Source organism: Onthophagus taurus, unplaced genomic scaffold, assembly GCF_036711975.1.
Source record: "Onthophagus taurus isolate NC unplaced genomic scaffold, IU_Otau_3.0 ScKx7SY_15, whole genome shotgun sequence".
NCBI lineage: Eukaryota > Metazoa > Arthropoda > Insecta > Coleoptera > Scarabaeidae > Onthophagus > Onthophagus taurus.
Window position 1 is genome coordinate 3884305 of NW_027248940.1, and position 21805 is coordinate 3906109.

The window sequence follows — 21805 nt, forward strand, 5'->3', positions numbered from 1 at the left end:
TAAGGAAATCCATGTTGCACAGGTAGATTTGCATATAATTGACTTTGAGTAAAAGTAATTCTTAGAAAAAAGTGTTATTTATAAAAGGGACTTTCCAAAATTACCTAGGGGTAAATTTGTTTTTTACCTCTATGCGTCACTTTTTCGCGTTTTGAACCACTGTGGCGCCGTTCAACCGTTGCGTCGCGCCGTGCGTTGAGGTTCTCTCGTGTTTACGTGTATTCCTCTTCCGTCCTTTTCTCGCCTTCACGTCTTCTCTAGTCTTCCGTTCTTTTCTCGCCTTCACGTCTTCTCTCGTTGTCTGATCAATCGCGCTTGAGCCCCAAAAATGTAGGGTTTTATTTAAATAGTCAACAAAACAAAAGCCCCACTTGTCCTTAACTAGTTTATTATTACTATTATTTCCACATCAAAGAGTTTATGTCACTAATTTATTACTATAACTAATCTTCTCTTCGTGTCGTCTTCTCACATCTGCTTCCCAACTTCTAATGTGCATGTCCGTGCATGTCGTTCCAACTTCTATCCCCACCACCTGTCCTTCCAGACCCTTCCTTACCACAGCCAGTTCCCACATTATTACATAAATTTATTTTTAGCATGTGGAGGAACATTAGAGCACGAAAGCGGCCAATTTGCAACTCCAAACTACCCAAACCAATACCCCGACGACATCGAATGCGAATGGACCCTAAAAATGTCACCCAGCTTTTCTTACACCATCAACTTCGAAGATTTCGAATTGGTCCAATCGCAATTTTGCAACGAAGATTTCGTCGAAATCCGCGCAATCGACGACAACAACAAACTTTTGGGCGATTATTGCGGCAACAACATCCCCCCAACCATCAACGCAAACGGCTCAATTTGGATTTATTTCAAAAGTGCCAAATCAGACGTTGGCGATATCGGGCAAAAGAAGAAAGGATTTATGGCACGATTTTCTTTAAGTAATAAAAATTTAATTAATTAATTTAAATTATTGAAATGATTTCATTTTAGATCACGAAAATGAATTTAGCGGGGATCACGGATTTTTATACTCGCCTCTTTACCCGGAATACTACGCGAAATCTTCATCGTTTTTTTGGAGGATTCGAGTTGGATTTGGCCACAAAATTAGGTTAACAGCCAAAGAATTTTCGTTGGGGACTAACGAGGGGATGTGTTATTACGAGGCGCATATTGCGGTTTATGATGGGTACAACACCGATTCGGATGGAGAATGTTATTGCGGGGGGAGAAAACTTAATTTTGAGTCATCCTCTAACGTGATTTATTTGGAGGCGATGTTCGATCCGCGCAACAAACCAAGCCGATTTATTTTGGAGTGGACTCAAATCAACATCGTCTCGAAACCTAATTATATTAATCCATTAATTTATTTAAGCTCAAACGAGTCTTGTGGCAATTCAGAGACTGTGGTGATAAATGGGAGTGATCCTTTTTTGCTTACATCTCCGGGGTATCCTTGGGGGTACAAAAAGAATTTGAATTGTTCTTGGACGTTTTCGACGAAATCCCAAAATCATTTGGGGCTAAGATTCAATGATTTGCGAATTGTTAACGTGCAAAGTTGCATTTTTGATAAAGTGCAAATTTACGCTGGGAGTGATGATGAAGAATCTGCTTGGAAATTAATAAAAACGGCTTGTTTACCGAATGAGACTCACCACGAGATTTTAACTTCGAATTTAATGAGAGTTGTGTTCCGCTCAAACTCATTCAGCAACTCAAGCGGGTTCCAAGCGATCATATCGGAGCGTTGTGGGGGGAGCATCAAATCGAGTAATGGGGTTATAAAGATTTCCGAAAAATCCTCCGTCCCAGACGATGAGTGCCAATGGAATATTACAGCTCGATCAGGAAAAACCATCGAAGTTTCGTTCAAAATCTTCGATTTGGGGGAATCCCCCGATTCCCCTTGCGATAATTACTTAATTTTAAGAAACGGGCAATACCCGGATTCTCCATTTTTGGGGGAAGGGAAATATTGCGGGAAGAACACCCCCCAACATTAAAATCAGCATCAAATCATTTATACATGAAGCTCCACTCAACATCAATCGCTAAATCCCCAGGATTTGAATTAACGTTTAAAGAAGTTTCGTTTGATTGCGGCGGGAAATTAATCCTAACCGAATTTGAAAACTCAACGATAATTAATTCCCCGAATTACCCCAACATCCCCCAACCCCACATCGAATGTATCTGGATCATTCGAGCTCCCCCCGGCGAATCGATACGATTCGACTTCTTAGAACGGTTCGATTTAACCAACTCGATTAACTGCAAAGACGAATACGTCGAATTACGAGATGGCGCTGCGGTTACTTCGAAATTAATCGGAAGATTTTGCGATGAAACTCTCAGTTCTCAATCCACAAGCGATAATGTACTCTACATCAAATTTTTCACCCAACTTGATGTCCCAAGGAACGGGTTTAAAGCCAAAATACAAATCAAAAATTGTGGGGGGATAATTCACGCGACATCCGGGACGATTACATCCCCTAATTACGGATTGAAAGAGTTTTACCCCGAAAACGCGGATTGTTCTTGGGAAATAATTGGGCCGATGGATCATGTTTTGAACGTAACCTTCAAAGAAATCGATTTACCCCCTCGAATTGGCGATTGTGCAGAAGCCCGGATTAAAATTGTTGAACATTTTTTGAAAAATAACTCAAAAGACATTGTTGATGCGTGCAGGATGAAACCCGAATTGAAAAACGTCCAAACTTTCGGGAATCACATCACGGTTAAATTCACTTCCGGTAAAATTATCATGGCGAAACGATTCGCTGGGTTCTCATTGAGTTTTGTAACGGACCACGGCGTTTGTGGCGGGAAATTAACATCTCCATCGGGGTACATAACATCCCCGGGATATCCAAGTATGATCCCCCATCAAAGACTTTGCAAATGGATCATCGAGGTTTCGCGGGGAAGAAGGATTAAAGTGAAAGTAATCGATCTCGATTTAGATAAGAACTCCCACACTTACGAACAAGGAATCGTTTTCTTTAACGATCACGATTTTTACTCGGAAATTGAGTATTTGAGTGCTGGGGATAAAGCGGATTATGTTTATTCAACCGATAATGTGATGGGGATTAATTTCTGGACGGCTCACGTTTCGTCACATCGAGGATTTAAATTGCAATATAGTTCCGATGAACCGACGTTGTGCGTTGGGGATTTTAGTAAAGAATACGGGACTATTTACACCCCGAAAAATGTGACGTTATTTAGATGTTCGTGGAGTCGGGATGATGATATCCATCTTCAAAGGACTGTTACTTTGAAAATAACGAGTAATAGCGCTGATAGGAAACCACTTCGAAATTGTGAAAGGTTTGCGTCAAATTTGGATGTAAAAACTAAAGGTAAGAAAAATTTTTTGATGGAAATTTCAATAACGTTATCTAACAATTTTTATATCACATCATAAACCATAGAATCTTTCAGCTTCATTTCAACGTATATAGCACATCACGATTTTTCAGAAATAATCCTTTATTACCGACCGATTCGGTCCTGGTCTTTCCGCCTTTACAAGTATTTATACATAACATTCGTGTGTATGTTATGCCCAAAAAAAGAAATCACTGTGAGCGATAAAAACGCCCACAACGCGTTGTGAACAACGTTCAACGTCCATAATCCGAAATCAAGTATTTTTTCGCGTTGTGCGTAATAGACAAACAACTTCTACTATACACCGTGTTCTGTGGTACTGCGGTGTTTGGGGCTCCTTTTATAGTAGGCGAATAGCCGGTGATAGGGTGGTGGGGGAATTGACATAAGACGTGACGTCAGTCGTGTGTGGTGGGGAGTAGGGCTCGGAATCGTATTCGAATAATTCGAATAGTCGAATAGTTGAATATTCGTAATTCGAATAATTTTCATAATTTATAAGCCGAAAAGTAGAATATTTGAATAGTCGACTATTCTAATAACACTCAATAGTTGTAGTGCGGTGAGCCCTGACAATCATGTCTGTGCCCTGTGCGTGTTGGAACTTGTTTTTATCAAGTCGATATAAAGCCTACGCTGCCCAGCCGACTTGTTTAGTATTATTTGTGGCGTGGCGGAGGTTAGATTTGTGCTACTAATGTTTCAATTTAATTCAGTGAAATAATTTTTGTGTTGAAAATGAGTACTACCCGTAGCAAAATTTGGATATATTTCGACCGAAAAGAAACTCGAGTGCAGTGCAAATTTTGCAGCTATAATGCTACTAGAAACAGCACAATTAGTAATTTGTGGAATCATTTAAGAAATAAGCATATTTCTAAAATTACAAGGTATGTTCATTAAATATTATATTATTTATTAAAATTTATCAACCGATATGTAGTTTATTTGATACAATTTATTGATCCATTCTTTTTTGTAATGTCTCATCTTGTTCTGTTTATAAAGAAAATATTTACTTATAGACCTTGCTTAAATCAACTTTTGTTTTGTAGTACGTCAACAACATCAGATTTAGTAAGCGCCGAAGTATCGGATGAACTGGAAACCGAAACTCAGTCAGAGTCAGCAAGCCAAACAAGTTCGACTTCATCGGTTCAAACAAAAATCGATAATATCTTTTTCTCCAAAAAAATTTCCAAACAAAGAGAAGAGGACATAACTCAACTAATAACAAAAATGATTTGCATTGATTCACTACCAGTGTCATTTGTTTAAAATCGTGGATTCAAAAATTTGTTAAAATTTATTTGTCCCACTTACAAAACACCGACAGCAAAGACTATCCAAATACGTGTAGATGCCCTTTATGATATTCAAAAACAAAGCCTAATCAAAGAATTAAAAGATGTGCCACACATTGCCATAACCACGGATTGTTGGACATCAAGGGCAACTGAATCATATATCAGCTTAACCTGTCATTACATAAATCAAAATTGGGTACAAGTGTCACGTAATATCACAACTGAAAGTATGGAAGATAGACACACAGCATTAAACTTACAAAATAAAATAAATAATATTATAAATGAGTGGGAAATTAATGATAAATGTGTAGTTATGCATGATAACGCTGCCAACATTGTCTCTGCAACTAAAGGAATGTCCGTTGATGCAATTACTTGTTATGCACATAACTTACAATTAGTTTTAAATAAAGTATTAGACGCTGATTACATTAAGCCATTAATAGTTAAGTGCAGCAGCATTGTTTCCCATTTTAAACATTCATATATAGCATCAACAGCCTTGAATACTAAGCAGGAACAACTAGGACTGCAAAAACATAAACTTATTCAAGCAGTAAGAACGCGCTGGAACTCCACATATTACATGTTGAAAAGATTAGTTGAACAACGTGAAGCTATACTTAGTGTTCTATCAGACAGAACTATTACATCAAGAATACAAGCCGGACATTTGATGCTGGAAGAGGAGGAATGGATTACTATGGAGTATTGTATTGCAATGTTGGAACCATTTGAATTAGTTACTACACTGTTATCTTCAGAGTCGCAACCAACCATTTCAATTGTAATGCCCATTTTAAAATCCTTAGCGGAAAATTTTATTTCAAAAACTAAGGAAGATGAGCCTAAATTCTTACAAAATTTGCAGCGTTTATTACAGAATGAATTTCAATCCAGATTTGAAAATATATTAAGTAATGTGTCCGTCACCGCTGGAGGAAAAATTGGAATTTTTGACCTAAGTACATTCTTAGATCCTCGATTTAAGAATAAAGAACGGTTTACTGGTTCATTATTTCAAACAAAACGACATTTCAAGAATATTTTACAGTCAACTTTGGAAGATACAGAAAATGAAATGAATCATAACCCTAAAAAAAAGTGCCTTTGATATTTTGTTTCCAAATGAAAATTCAGCAGCAGCTGATTTAAATGAAGTTGATATGTATTATTCAGACTGCCCTATACAAAAGAATATGTGTCCTTTGCAGTGGTGGAAAAACAATGAAAATAAGTATCCGAAATTGTCAAAGTATGCAAAACGTTATCTCTCTATTCCTGCGACATCAGTTTCATCGGAGCGTAGCTTCTCAAAAGCTGGTAATGTAGTGAACGCGAAACGCGCTTGTCTAAAATCAGACAATGTAAAAAAAATTTGTTTTTTAAGTGCAAATTTGTAGTCATTATATTATTAATACATTTTTCTTTTTCTCTTTATTGTTGTATTAATTTTTAACTTAACGAGGAAAAACATATTCTTACTTGTTTATTTGTTTCTCCTGAAATTCTGAAAAATTAGTAGTATACGTTTTGTTAATTAAATAATCCGAATATTTGAAAACTTCGACGATTCGACTAGTCGATGACTATTCGACTAGTCGACAACTACTTCACTAGTCGAATATTAATAAATATTCGAATTATTCGACTATTCCAATTATTCGAATTGAAAATTATACGACTATTCGAATACTTAAATTTGTAAAATTCCGAGCCCTAGTGGGGAGAGGTTATTCCCCTACCGTCTGGTGATTGCTGGTTTTGGGTTATTTTTTAGTAGAGTACGGGGAGTTCATTGACCTGTTAACACTAGGATGCATAAACCGGGCTTCTCAGGCCCGGCGAGATTTTAGTTACTCATAATTTTCTTAAAATAATTTCATTGGTTCCTGACGAGTATTCTGGATCCAGTTCTGATCATAGGGATGATGTTGATGATATTGGTAAGCCTTCAACGAGCGGTTACATTGCTCCAAGTTGTCTGGTATGGAGTTTGGAACTTCCAGCAAAAAAATAAAATTCAACCACACAACATTATTCGGCGTGCGCCAGGACTAGCAAGGAAACATATGGCTACAATACCAAAAGAAGCGTTTAAGTTATTTGTAACTCCAGTTATTGTACAAGAAATTGTGAACTGTACTAATTTAGAGGGCAAACGTGTTTATGGAGCAAAAGGAAAACCGTGGAAAGATGTAACTGTTGATGAATTTCTTGCATTCTGTGGTTTACTTATTCATGCGGGAGTTGACAGAAGCTGGGATGTTCCTGCGAGAGAATTATTTTGTGATGAATTTGCCAATCCTGTATACCGAGCCACAATGTCTATATTTCGCTTTGAAGAAATACGAAGATTCGTCGGATTTGACGACAAGAGAACTCGGAATGCGCGTTTGGAAACCGATAAGTGTCCTACATTTGGGATTTATTCATTCAGCAATGCAAAACCTGCGTCATACCTGATACTAATGTAACTATTGATGAACAACTCGTTGGGTTTAGAGGTAGATGCACATTCGTTCAATATATGCCAAGTAAACCGGCAAAATAGGGACTTAAAATATTTTGGATGTGTGAATCTACGTCTGGTTATGCTTTGGATGGTTTAGTTTATGTTAGTCACCAGCCCGGAGAACCACCACATAAAAACTTGGGGCTTGAAGTAGTACACACTCTTGTGAGTGGCATTCATAATTCTGGTCGCAATCTCACGATAGATAATTTCTTCACTAGTGTTCCGCTAGCAACTTATCTGTTGGATAAAAATATTACTGATTCTGAAAGAAATGAAAGCCTCAAGAGATCGTGTAGTCTACTCTTCATTGTTTTGATTTCAAAATAACGTATCCATGGTAAATTACGCACATAAAAAGAATAAATGCGTAATTTTACTAAGCACCATGGACCACGACGCATCTGTCAATGACGTCGCTAAGAGGAAGCCTGAAATCATCTCTCACTGTAATAAAACAAAGGGCGGTGTTGACATCATGGATCAAATGGTGTCGACATACACGTGCAAGAGGCAAAGTAAACGATGACCCATGACATTTTTCTTCAACATCATTGATTGCAACACTCAATGCATATATAGTCTTTACGAAGGAACATCCAAACTACAACATAGGAGTGACTCACAAACGCAGAATGTTTTTGAAATATTTAGCGAAGGAACTAGTGACACCACATATGCAGAGAAGATCTACTAATCCGAACCTACGGCTATTGGTTAAGTATCCTAGGGTTAAGTTTATTATAATCGTTACTGTTGGTATTTATCAAAGAAATTGTATATATAGAAGCAGTTGTAAACACTAAAACTTGAAGCCAACGCAACACGCGGTTTGTTTACTAACAACCTTTGTTGAAACCAGTTGAAACAATGAAGGTGCACAGATCGGACCAGCGGCCGATTATCTCCGAACATTCCCGAATATTATTGCCCCTACAATAAGGCATACACTAAAATAAACAAACCTATTAGCGAATCAATAAATGATTCGTTTTGCTTCATTTGTATTTATTTATATTTTCTTTGTAAATAATTTTTATGTAGAGTTAGAAATAAAACTTATCAATCAAAATACTACATACATACTTATACAGGATGGACAAATTTAGGTGTTATTATGGCCTACTACAATAAAAAATTTGAATGTTATCTTTAATATTTTAGAATTAAAAAATAACGCTTATTTTCTGCAGATACATCATGCATGCGATACATCATTGAAAAGCTAAAAATATGCTCTTTTCAGTAACATCATAATCAAGTATAGTTTGTATTTAAAAAAATACAACTTTGTGTTGTATCTCAAAAATCATCAAGTATGTTTAAAATTTTTTTTAACGGCAGTATATTCTACTTAAAAAAGTGTTTTAAGAACGTATCAAAACCATTTCTCTAATTTGAAAAATAAATGAAATATGAATATATCTCTTACAGTTTCTGAGATAGCCTATAACACATAAATTTACCCACCCTGTACAGGGTGTCCAAATTTCGATGGGTTTGCAGGGTATCCCAGTTATTATGAAAGATAGAAAGTTGCGGCTTTCGCGAACCTGAGCTACTTTTTTGTGTAACTTACAATGGCGCAAACCAAATTTTCATAGCCCTTTTCATTTTTGATATACAGGGAGTATTTGAAATTTACGATTTTCAGACACCTCCTGTAGCTCGGCTATCCGGAAACTTAGTAAACAAGTAAAAATGGATTCTAATAGATTTTTTCACGTGGAATCCAATGGTGCACGTAGAATTTTTCTAGTCATCACGGTTTTTGAGTTATAAACACAACTCAAATACTGAATACTCAACTTCTAAAATACTTAACTCTTTATAACTCAAAAACCGTGATGACTAGAAAAATTCTACGTGCACCATTGGATTCTACGTGAAAAAATCTATTAGAACCCATTTTTACGTTTCCGGATAGCCGAGATGCAGGAGGTGTCTGAAAATCGTAAATTTTGAAACACTCCCTGTATATCAAAAACGAAGAGGGCTATAAAAATTTGGTTTGCGCCATTGTAAGTTTCACAAAAAAGTAGCTCAAGTTCGCGAAAGCCGCAACTTTCTATCTTTCATAATAACTGAGATACCCTGCAAACCCATCGAAATTTGGACACCCTGTACATATCATTTACCAAGTATATTGTTTCTATGTCCTCTGATTAATTTAAAAGATTACATTATATTTATTGCGTTTAATACTTTCAAGTTTTATTAAAACTTGACAAAGATAGAGAAAAAAATGCATTCTACGATTTATAAAATTGTTACGACAATAATTTTTCAATTGGTAGTTAGTTTAACAATTTTTAATTGTACTTTTATATAAGAAATTAGGATGCTCTTTGGATACGCCACTGGGTAAAGTCTGACCAAGTTAATCTAAATCGTATACGTCACTGTCGTTAGGATCAAGGTCAATTTTGTTTCCAAATAAATGCTCTTGCGTTGGCTTCAAACCGGTATACGGGCAAACATAGGCTTCTATATATACAATTTCTTTGGTGTTTATTCTTTGTTTTCATGTATTCTTTTTTTATTTTTTTTTGGGTAAAGTTTACCCCCTTTTGTACCCTTCTCAACCCTTTTTGTTTTGATTTTTTCTGTTCTTTTTTCGCGATATAACATTTAAGTTATTTTCTAATGTTATTTTGTGTTATAATTATTGGGTTCAAATAAAGACATTTATTATTATTATTATTAAAGTGATCAATTATCTATCGATTGGTCTCTTACAAAACTTTGATCAAAGCAACAGTTTTTAAGAAAAACACGTTTGTATAAAATTTGTTAATCCAATCTAAAACTGTTGCTTTAATCAAAGTTTTGTAAGAGACCAATTGATAGATTGTAATAACTTAATAATTGTTCTTCTTCGGGGTGTAGGGAAGATTTGGTAGAGATAGCCAATTAATAATTGTGTTAATCTGTTAATGTATACTATCAAAATGTTAATGGTCTTCGTACAAAAACGCGTGAATTTTATGTTAATTGTTCTGATTGTACCTATGATTTGATTGCTCTATCGGAAACTAATTTAAATTCGGATCTTGGATCTAATGAATTATTCGTGGATAAGTACAGAGTCTTACGAGCTGATCGTAAGTTTGATTTGGTTGGACATAACAGAGGTGGTGGAGTTCTGCTTGCTGTAGCTAGTCATCATGATGTTGAGCTGGTTGATTCTATAGACATTCAGGCTTTAGTACCACTTGTCGATGTGTTGATTTGTAAGTGCTCTTTATGGTCTGTGACCTTATATATCGTGGTGTTGTACATACCTCCTGATAATCCGCAACCTGATTTACTATGTTTCTTGGACGCCCTAGAACATAAAGTTTTGAATTATCCTGTCCTTATCCTTGGTGATTTTAATTTGCCTGAATATATTAAGGCGCCTGGTATGTCAACCAAATGTGGAAAAACGGAGTTATTTCGTAACTTTTGTGATTTTCTGGACCTTCGCCAACTCAATCATGTACTGAACTGTGACAATCGTCTATTGGATTTGGTTCTGACAAATACTGACCATCAGTTTGATCTTGTTCATGATGATTGTCCCTTCGTCTACGAGGATCAGTACCATCCTGCCTTAGATATTACAATGAATTTACTGACGGCAAATGATGGTTTGCCGAACTTTCCGTCTTTGGGTGGTCGATATAATTTTCGAAGAGCCAACTTTCCTGGCATGTACGATAAACTACTTTACACGGATTGGTCTTTTCTAAATGTGGAGGTTAATGCGGATGATGCTTTGAGAGCTTTTTATAAAAAGTTGTATGAGATTTTGGATTTATTTGTTCCTAAGAGATTGAGTCGGGGATCCTCATACCCTATTTGGTACACCCCAGAAATGAAGCGGCTATTAAAGTTGAAAGAGTATTATAGGAGGAAGTGGAGGAGAAGCAATAGTGCTTTCTATTCAGCGGAATATAAAAGACTGAGATGTTTGACTAAACAGAAAATCTCTGATGCGTATACTTCCTTTACTATTAGTGCTGAACAATCGCTTAGTTCTGATCCTCGTAACTTTTGGAATTATATAAGACAGAAAACAACGACCTCTCGACTTCCTGGAAAAATGATGCGTGATAAGTCCACCTACACTGATCCTGAAAAAATAGTTAATGCTTTTGCAGATCAATTCTCTGGAGTATATTCTGGTGTCTCTGCTTATAACATGGTTGATGTACACTCTACGTATCCTCCAGTATTTGTTGCCGATGTCACCGAAGAAGAGGTTCTTCATTTCCTAAAAAGGTTACCTAATAAATTTACTGCTGGTGATGATGATCTTCCTGCATTTTTCATTCGTGATTGCTGTGCAGTTTTTGCAGTTCCGCTTCATTTAATAATTAACCTATCCTTAAGCACTTGCTCGTTTCCTAAACTTTGGAAGCGCTCACGCATTGTTCCTGTATTCAAGCATGGCGAACGTACCAACATTACTGATTATCGACCAATATCGTTATTGTCCAATTTCGCTAAGGTATTTGAACAGATTATTTACAAGATGATTTATCCACAGGTTCAGTCATTTGTGTCACCATATCAGCATGGGTTTATCAAGCGTCGTTCGACCATTACCAACCTCGCGGTGGTTACTGAGGTAATTTGTGAATCTTTGGATAGGGGCGGTCAGGTAGATGTGGTATACACTGATTTTTCTAAAGCATTCGACATGATTCATCATGACGTCCTCTTGTATAAGCTTAGTGCTTTTGGCTTATCTCCTAAGTTTATGAAACTATTTGCCTCTTACCTATCGGGTCGTATAAATTATGTGTACTACAACGGTTATGCGTCTATGGAGTTTACGGCTAGGTCTGGTGTTCCTCAGGGCTCAAATCTAGGTCCCCTACTATTTGTTATCTTCTTGAATGACCTTCTAGACAAATTTTCATCAAGCGTACTAGCTTATGCGGATGATCTGAAACTATTCCGACCTATTTTTGCGGACCGTGATGTTGTCAGTCTTCAGTCGGATTTGGACGTCTTGGTGGAATGGTGTAACCGTTATCAGCTAAAGATTAATGCCAATAAGTGCGGTGCAGTTAGTTTTACACGCAAGCTGTCTCCTCTTCCATCTTCTTATTATATAGAAGGTGTTCTTCTTGAGAAATTATCTGCAATCAAGGATCTGGGAGTAACTTTTGACCGCAAATTGTCTTTTGTACCTCACATCGAAAATATTGCATCTTCTGCAGCGAGGATGCTTGGTTTCGTTTTGCGCACCTCGCGTGCTTTTTCTGATATCGGTGTGTACAAGACCCTATTTTCGACCTTTGTATTGTCCAAATTGGAATATGGCTCTGTAATTTGGTCGCCACATTATGTGTGTCATAGACTTATATTGGAGAGAATTCAGAGGAGATTTCTCAAATATTTGTCTCTACGCCTGGACGGATCATACCCGGATCGTGGAATGGATTACGCATCCCTGCTGCGGCGTCACAGTTTTTCTGCACTAGACGTAAGAAGAGATGACCAGTGCATCAAGTTTTTGCAGAAGTTAGTGCAAGGTGAATTGGATTGTGGTTGGTTATTGTCGCGGATCATTTTCGCGGTGCCTACGCGTGCAACACGTAGTACAAATCAGTTTTATTTGAGGAATTGCAGATCCAATGTTTGAGCCAACTCCCCGGTGCAGAGGATGTGTAAACTAACTAACAATCAATAATAGTGTAAGAGTGTTTATGTGAATTATATTTGTTTTATGGCATGTGTTATTTCTTATTTCTTATTTTCTTTTTCTTGTAATATTGTCCTGTAATTGATCTTTGTTGGGCAATAAAGTGAATTATTATTATTATTATTATTATTATTATTATTATTATTATTATTATTATTATTAATAATTAAAGACTGTATCGTTGTCTTAACTTCTATTTGATTTTTTTCAACTATTTCTCTTACAATTAATTACACTACAGGGTGTTTCATCTCAGACGAGCCACCCCGTATATTTCTTATCCTGTCCTCCATTGACTTCCATACAATAATAAATTCTCTCAAACTAAAAAATAAAAAAAAAATCAAAACATTTCCATATGTTGCCTTCATTGTTTGTTCTTAGAAGGTGTTTATCTGGTTATAGTACGTTTAAATCAATCTGTTGAGTTACTACTTTGCTGATTTGTTTAAAATTTTAAAAATAATTATGGTGTACACATTGCAAGAACGTGTTGAGCTGGTTAGCCTCTATTACCAAAATCAAAATTGTGCCCGAGCGACTGCAAGGATATTTAACCAAAACCATCCTGAACGTAGTGTTCGCCATAAGTACGTAATGGAATTGATTTCAAAATTTGTTGAGACGGGTTCAGTAATGGATAAAAAAAGGGCACCCATTGGAATTGTGAATGATGAAGGAGCAGCGGTGGCGGTTTTGGGACATGTCCAACTTATGCCAAACACGCAATCTGTACGACAACTTTCTGCAGAATTTTACATAAACACAAGTTCCATCCGTACAAAATTAAATTAATTCACGAATTAAATGATGATAATTTGGATCGAAGGCAAGAGTTTTGCGAAATTATGGCCGAGCGTATCAACAATAACCCAAATTTCTTGTACAACGTTTGCTTTTCTGACGAATGCATTTTTTCACTTAATGGAGAGGTTAACCGGCATAACTGTAGAATTTGGAGCGATACAAATCCTCATGTATTTCGAGAAGCTCACACTCAACATCCGGAAAAGCTAAACGTTTGGGTAGGAATTTTGGGAGACCACATAACTGGACCTCTGTCTTGAAATGCTGGAAAATGTGATTGATCTGTTAATAACAAAAAAATAATGAACAACAATCTACTGCTTGAACAACAATTGCATTTCCAACAAGACGGAGCTCCTCCTCATTACGCCGCACCAGTTCGCCAATACCTCAATTTGCAATACCCCGGTCGTTGGATTAGAAGAAGAGGTCCTATAGAGTGGCCTGCCCGTTCTCCTGACCTGAACCCTCTGGACTTCTTCTTGTGGGGACATCTTAAGTCCAAGATTTTTGTGACTCAGCCTGAAAATTTGGACGAACTACGCCAACGAATTGTAAATGAGTGTCGTCACATAACTCCAATTATGCTGAACCATGTTAGAGACGGTTTTCAGTCAAGATTGTATTATTGTATGGAAGTCAATGGAGGACAATTTGAACATTTGATTGAAAAACGCAGATTTGATTGTGATAAATAAAACAACATAATAAAACAATTCAATTTTTTTATTTATAACCAAAATATTCAAGATTGCTCATTTGAGCTAAAAAATTGATTTTTGGCAAAAACGGTTCATCAAATTTACGTTTTTCATACACCGTTGTAAAGAGGCTTCCAAGACCTTTCAAATGAAGTATCACTCAACCCCTCTCCCCTATTCAATTTTGAGGGGTTGAAGCACCCCCTCTTAGCGGGTTGCTCGTTCAAGCCTCAAATGACGTCAAAAGATGTCCCCCAAACAAAATCATTCGACGGGTTTCGGGAAACTTTTCTAATCACTATGGGATAAGAAATATACGGGGTGGCTCGTCTGAGATGGAACGAGCCACCCCGTATAACTGTAACTGAGACTAACGTAGCACAACAAACCTTGTTATGTTTGTTGTACTAACCTTATTACTCCTAACCTACTTAATATTAATAACAACATTTACTATTAGTCATACCTTACAAGATGATTCATCAGTTTACACAAAAATAGTGCCCGTTTGACAAAATTAGCAATGACGTAGACAATATTTTTCAAATATTGCTTTTTATTGCAGATGATGTTTAATTTTAAAGAAACTTTGACCCGCTATATGTATCTCGTTAAGGAGGCATTTGCGATCCCATGTATATTAAGACTATTCATCTTAATTATTCATGTATTACTTGCCCTAGAAGTCTGTCAGCGGTTTTTTGAATCACCCTGTATATATATATTTTTTTTTTAGTTAATGGCGAAACGATGTTAGTAGCGAAATATTGCAACTTCGTAAAGAAACCCGAAACTCTCCGAATCCCATACCCTTACATATTAATGATAAACATAAATGGAGAGCCTTATTTCGAATCAATTAACTACACCGTTGAATATACAACCCAAAATTGCGGCGGGATCATCACCAAACCGATCGGCACGATACAATCCCCCGAGTTCCCCAACACCCCATCAACAACATACGATTGCGTTTGGGTCATCGATTTGCTAGAAAATCAAGCTGTTAAGATTAACTTCACTTTCATGGATTTAGGACAAGATTGCGAAAAAAACTTCGTTAAAATCCATAATGGACCGCTAAAAACAAGCCCGTTAATCGGGACTTTTTGCGGAAACTCTTTACCCTCCACTTACATCTCGCAATCAAAAGGGATATGGATCGAGTATCATTTCGATGTTGCTTCAAACGGAAAAGGATTCCAAGTTAATTATGAGCCGGTTATCGGGGGTTGTGGAGGAGTGTTTTACGACACAAACCGATTTTTGCAAACACCTAATTATCCGGAGGAATACCCGAATGATATTGAGTGCGTTTGGGAGCTCCACACCGGTGATGGGTATCACGTTGGATTAATTTTCGATAAACGATTTCATTTAGAGACTAGCAGTAATTGCGAAAATGATTTCATCCATATTTATGACTTCAAAAATGGGGGTTGGGAGTTAATTAACGTGTTATGCGGAAAAGACCCCCCGAGTTTCATTAATTCCACCTCGACGAAAATGAAGGTTCTTTTTCGGAGTAACTCAAAGATTTCTCAAGCTGGATTTAGGGCCTCTTGGAGCGCGAATTGTGGCGGGGTTTTCGTCGCGGACAAAAACGCAATGACGATTTCAAGCCCGGGGTATCCCAACAATTACAAATCAAACCTGTTTTGCGTTTACAATATATCGGCGAATCGGGGTAACTTAAGGGTGGAGTTTCTCGATTTCAACTTAGAACATAGCGATGATAATTGCATTTTTGATAACGTTACGTTGTCTTATAAGGTGAATCGAAAGTTTATTAACAACACTTATTGCTCGATAACCACCCCTCCTTTTATAATAGTCGAAAATAATGTAATTGTAACATTTAGAACCGATAATTACATGAATCTGAGAGGATTCTTGTTGAGTTATAAAACGGATGAATGCGGGGGCGAAATAACGCAACCCACCATAATTCAACACGACCACAAATATAATTGGGACCAAACCGATCAAGGTACGAGGTTTTACGGATTGGAAAAACCCTGCGTTTGGAATATAATAGCTCCAGAAAAATCGCAATCCGTCATTGTTAGATTGGAATTGCTAAATTTGATATACACCTTTAATTGTAACGCGAATTATTTGATGTTTTTCGACGGACTCTCTCAGAATTCCAGCAATCGTTTGGCGAAATTCTGCGGAAATTATTTCTCAATCATCCACCCAGAAAACACCCCTATAATTAGCTCGACTTCGAATCAAATGACCATCGTTTATCGAGATCCTTCGATGCGTTCAGTCGGGTTTAAAGCTTTAATTTATTTTTCTTATGGCCCATCAGCTGGGTGTGGTGGGAAAACTTACTTAAACGACACCAAAACAGCAACAATTCGAGGCCCCGTCTCATTAAACGAGTTAGATTGTCACTATCAAATCGAAACCATGGACGGTTATTATCTCAGCTTAAAATTCATCGAACTCGATTCTTGCAAACTCAACACAAACGGGAGTCTACTCAAAAATTGTTCGTGCAGCTTTTTCGAAATTCGCGATGGTGGGGGGCCATTATCGGAAATAATCGATTCGTTTTGCGACCAAGATATTCTTCCGACTTACAAAACGACCAGGGCGAAAGTTTGGATCCGTTGGACGACGAACCTATTCAATATGGGGCGAGGATTTAAATTGGAAGTTACACCAATTTTGTGTAAGATCCTTTCTTAATCTTCACAATACATTTTTTATCGTTTTTAATTTAAAGCTGTTTGTGGGCCTTCCCTTTTGGTGGCTGAAAAAATACCCAAAGTGTTGGTGTCCCCAAATTTCCCCCAAACGTATCCGGGCTCGACAATATGTTCCTGGAAGATAGTTTGGCCCCAAAACGGTCCTTGCTGTATGCACCTGAAGTTCATTGAGTTCGATTTGGGGGACATCCCGGATGATAGCACAACTTGTCCGGGAGATAAAGTTGAAATAAGGGATAAACACGTAAGTATTTGTAGGGAGAAGGAAATTTTTAAAATGTGTTATGAACCTCTTAATATGCACAACTTTAAAAAAGTGCTTCTGGTAATAATTGTATTGTAAATAAGAGAATGAACCTTTTTGAGGTTATAAAAGAAGATTTGCTCTTCATTTTATCTATTAAAATGTTTTTTCTACGATTTATACTTTCTTTCAAAGAAATCTTTAAACGCAACATAATCTAATCTCTTATGTACTTACTAAAATGACATTTTTGACATGATTAACTTTAAAAATTTGCTTCTGGTAAACTATTACGAATAAGAGAATGAAATGTTTTGAGGTTATAAAAGAAGATTTGCTCTTCATTTTATCTATTAAGGGGCACACCTAGTGTGACCGCCTTAAAAAAAGGTGTTTTTCTTTAATTTTCTTAAAGAAAATTACTGGCTGAAATGTTTTAAAATTTTGAGGATATATTTATACATAGGTAGTAAGTATACACATAAATTTTCAAATGAAAAAAATTAATTTTCAGCGAGTTATTCGCTATCTCCCAAGTCACCAGGTTCTCCACTGCTGCAGTGATTGCAGCTTTCACCGTGGCTGAAATTAAAAAAAATAAACAGATTATTAAACTAGAAGGTATTGCCTATACAATGACCGACGATTATGAAAAAAAAATTAAAATTTTACAAAATGGCAGAGTTTTGAAAAAAATGTCGTATTTTGCTCAAAAATTGAATGATTTTTGGCCCGCCAATCAGGGGTGTGGAGTCGTCGCAAAAATACAGCGACTCCGACTCCGCATCCGACTCCTAATTTTTTTTTTGCTTCGACTCCGACTCCTGATTTTTTTTTTGTTTTAATACGACTCCGACTCCTCAATTTCTTGTTAATTCGACTCCGACTTACTGAATTTTTTATTTAACGGAAAAATTCAAAATTCGGTACATTGAACGGTAGAACGGGCGCCATCCAGTGGTACGTATATTTACTAACGACTCGATAATACAGTTCCGGGCCGGGTTCCGGGAACCACGGCTTTGTTGGATTAAAAAAAAACTTCATCTAACCGATTCTAACCTATAAAAAACAACGAACTCTCTTTGGCATTCGTTAACAACTTTCGAACTTCGAACCTCTTCAAATACCATTACCTGATTAATTGGTTATCATATTAAAATCATATTAATTGGTTGTCGATACGAATCTAATCTATTCCTCTAATATTAAGTATGTGAGTATTTAATATTGACTATTTTATTCATTATTATTTATTATACGATACACAGAAGTTTGCTAATAAAGAGACACAGTGAATTCTTTATGTTATTACGATTTAACCAATATACTTGATACTTCTATACCAATGTCGCTAATTTAGGAGATACAGGTTATTCAAGAAAGTTGTTTAAATTTATCGTTTGTTGATTGTAAAGGGTGGTACTTTTTTTTGTAAACTGAATTAGGGTCTGTGGAAGTTATGCATCTGAAAAAGCATTAAATTTTACATAAAAAGGATGTTTTTATTCAGTTTATTTATTTAGCATAGCAATGATTATGTTTCAAGTATTTATCTTCATTGTTAATTTTTCCTTATTTTTCTGAATGATAAATAACAACAGTAAAAATTTTCAAAATTATAAAAAGTAAATATACAAGGTCTTTCAAAATATGTATCTCGGAAAGGGTGCGTTTGTGGAACCATGTTTAATGGAAACTTTTTTTCTTACAATTAGGCAAGAAATCCCACCTTTATTTTCCGACACATGTTTTGAAATACCCTATATTAAAAATACTTTTTTGTACAGCATGTATGTCCAAAGGGCAAAAACGATAGATACATAAAGAGATCACTGCTGCTCTGTTGTCCATTAACAACGGACGCCGAGCAAAAAAGTTATAGTTATGAATGATTTTTTCCCAGTCGTTGAAATGTCACAAAAGGAAAGAGCTAAATCGGAAATATACAAATATTTCGAATTGACAGACGATAAAAAACATTATATTTGCCAAGTGACATGCATTATGGACGGCGCTAGTGGCGCTACTAGTAAGACTATTTGTGGAACAAAAATAAGCGCGTTTACCACCAATGACTCAAAAAATACTCCTACAAGAGCTTTTAATTTAAAACGCCATATAGACCGTCATCATATCAACTTATCAAAAGCGATTAATGAAAACAAAAATAACATACAAGAAGCAAAGGTTTTAAAACGATCTGCAAGTCCTCTTCAATATCCGATAGCCAAATATTTTAAAAGTGATAAAATAATAATAACAATGACACAAGAAACGTTCAAAGAATGCATAATTAACATGGTTGTACAAAACTCTGTGCCTTTGTCATTCTTTGAAAGTACAGCTTTTTGCAATTAAATGGAGAAATTGCTAAAAAACTTGATGTACAATTAGGAAGAGAAAACATAAGAACACTAATAATAAACGCAGCAAATATTAAAAAACTATCGCTTAAAAACAAATTGGAATCAAAATTAATACATTTAAAAATGGATGCATGCACTCGACAAAGGACAAATTATTTTGGTATTAACGTGCAATTCGTGGACGATAACGATAAAATATGTATAAATACAATTGCAGTTAAAGATACAAAAGCTCAACATGGTAGTGATTTTTTAAAAACACTAATAATTGACGTTTTACGTGAATATGACATTAAATTCCAACAAATTTTAAGTATTGTGACAGATAATGCTAGCAATATGAAGACGACTATTGATAAATTAAATCTAGATGAATCACTCCAAAATCATAGAAGTAACGACGACAATGTTGATGACGAAGAAATTGTAATTGATTTAGAAACGGAAGAAACGGAATATATTGCACTTGCTAGTCAACTCAAAATAAATCACATGCGCTGTGCTGCTCATACTTTACAGCTCGCAATAAGAGATGGTTTAAAAGAGGTTCATGCAACACAATTGATTGGCAAAATACGAAATATTGTAGTAATATTACGGAATCCGAAAATTGATGGATTACTTAAACGGAAAGCAGGGAAAGGAGCAATTATTGATCAATCTACACGATGGGGTAGTACATTTGTAATGATTAAGCGTTTTTTGGAGTTGAAACCATTCATATCGGATTTGGTTCATCCTGACATTGTGTTTGTGGATCCAAATTATGGAATTGGAAACATTATTACGCCAACCCCACATTGTAACCGTACAATTGCAATCGGCAGATTTAACTCCAGGTGTATTTTTAAAGGAGTGGAAAAATTTAATTTTTAATCTTTCTAAAATTGAAGGACCGATAGCAGAAGGGATTAGAAGTTCTATGATTCGCAGAGAAAGTCTCCTGTTAGATAACGATATTCTTCTGGCAGCAATATACATTGATCCTATGTATCGAATATTACTTTCAGAGGAACAGATGATAAGAGGTAGAAAATCTTTTTATACAGTTGGATTAAGAATGTTTAATAACAACTTAGAAGATAATAAAGTTGCTGGGTTATGTGAGTCTCAAACTATTACAGAAACAAAACAAAATCAGACCATTATTGAAATTCTTGAAAATACAAATGATTTTGAACAATTTTTAGACGACGAAGAAAATAAAAGAAGTGAACCTCATTTAAAATCAGATTTATCTGATAATGATGTTGCATTATTCAAACAAAATTTTGAAAATGCATTAACATTGGTGGAGAGATTTAACAGATATAGTAAATTAACTGTAAAAGAAGCTATTCCAAAATATCCCAAAATAGTTCAAAATAGTGCATGGGCTGTAACCGCTTTGCCACCAACGCAAGTCAGTGTGGAACGGTTATTTTCCGCATTGAAAATAATAAAATCTGATCTGAGAGCATCGCTCAAAGATGACATTTTAGAAGCTATACTATATTTACGAACTAACGTTCAGTAATTTATAATTAATATTCATTTTATTTTGTGTTTGAAAATATTTTATAAAAACATTACATTTAATAAATATTGTGTATCAATTAGTATATAGTCGTGTGTAATTATGTTTGTATCATTTCTTTTGTTTGTGTTTTTATATCTTCTCTATTTATTTAAGTTAAGAAGTCGAGGTCGGAGTCGGATTAATTATAGTCGACTCCGATTCCGACTCCACATTCCTAAATTGATTAAAGACGACTCCGACTCGGACTCCGACACCTCACAAATTCACAGACTCCACGACTCCGAACTCCGACTCCGACTCTGACTCCACACCCCTGCCGCCAATAGTACATTTTTCATACAATCGAAGAACTGGAGGGTCATTGTACAGAGAAACATATACAAAATATGCAGAAAAAAAATCACAGCGATTGGATGATTTGTTTTCGAGTTACAACTGCAGCAAATTTGAAAAATGTAGTTTAGAGAAAAACGCGTTTAAAGATAAAAAATGATTGATTTCA

General features: G+C 35.9%; 3 protein-coding genes across 3 annotated transcripts in view; all 3 read left to right on the top strand.

Moving 5' to 3' along the window:
* Positions 1-211: 211 nt before the first annotated feature.
* LOC111420253 (cubilin homolog) lies at positions 212-2021 on the top strand. Its single transcript, XM_071200998.1, has 2 exons — positions 212-950; positions 1003-2021. The coding sequence occupies exons 1-2, from the start codon at positions 698-700 to the stop codon at positions 2019-2021; spliced, it is 1272 nt and encodes a 423-aa protein (XP_071057099.1). The 5' UTR covers positions 212-697.
* Positions 2022-2044: 23 nt separating this feature from the next.
* LOC111422615 (cubilin homolog) overlaps positions 2045-21805 on the top strand; it is a 75539-nt gene continuing 55778 nt past the window's right edge. The window contains exons 1-3 of the mRNA XM_071200944.1: positions 2045-3389; positions 15188-17134; positions 17189-17415. Coding sequence (XP_071057045.1) covers positions 2045-3389; positions 15188-17134; positions 17189-17415 — 3519 coding nt within the window. The remainder of the gene's footprint in view (positions 3390-15187; positions 17135-17188; positions 17416-21805) is intronic.
* LOC111420259 (uncharacterized) lies at positions 19830-21300 on the top strand. Its single transcript, XM_071200917.1, has 2 exons — positions 19830-20457; positions 20528-21300. Exons 1-2 carry the CDS (start codon positions 19908-19910, stop codon positions 21298-21300), a joined length of 1323 nt encoding a protein of 440 aa, XP_071057018.1. The 5' UTR covers positions 19830-19907.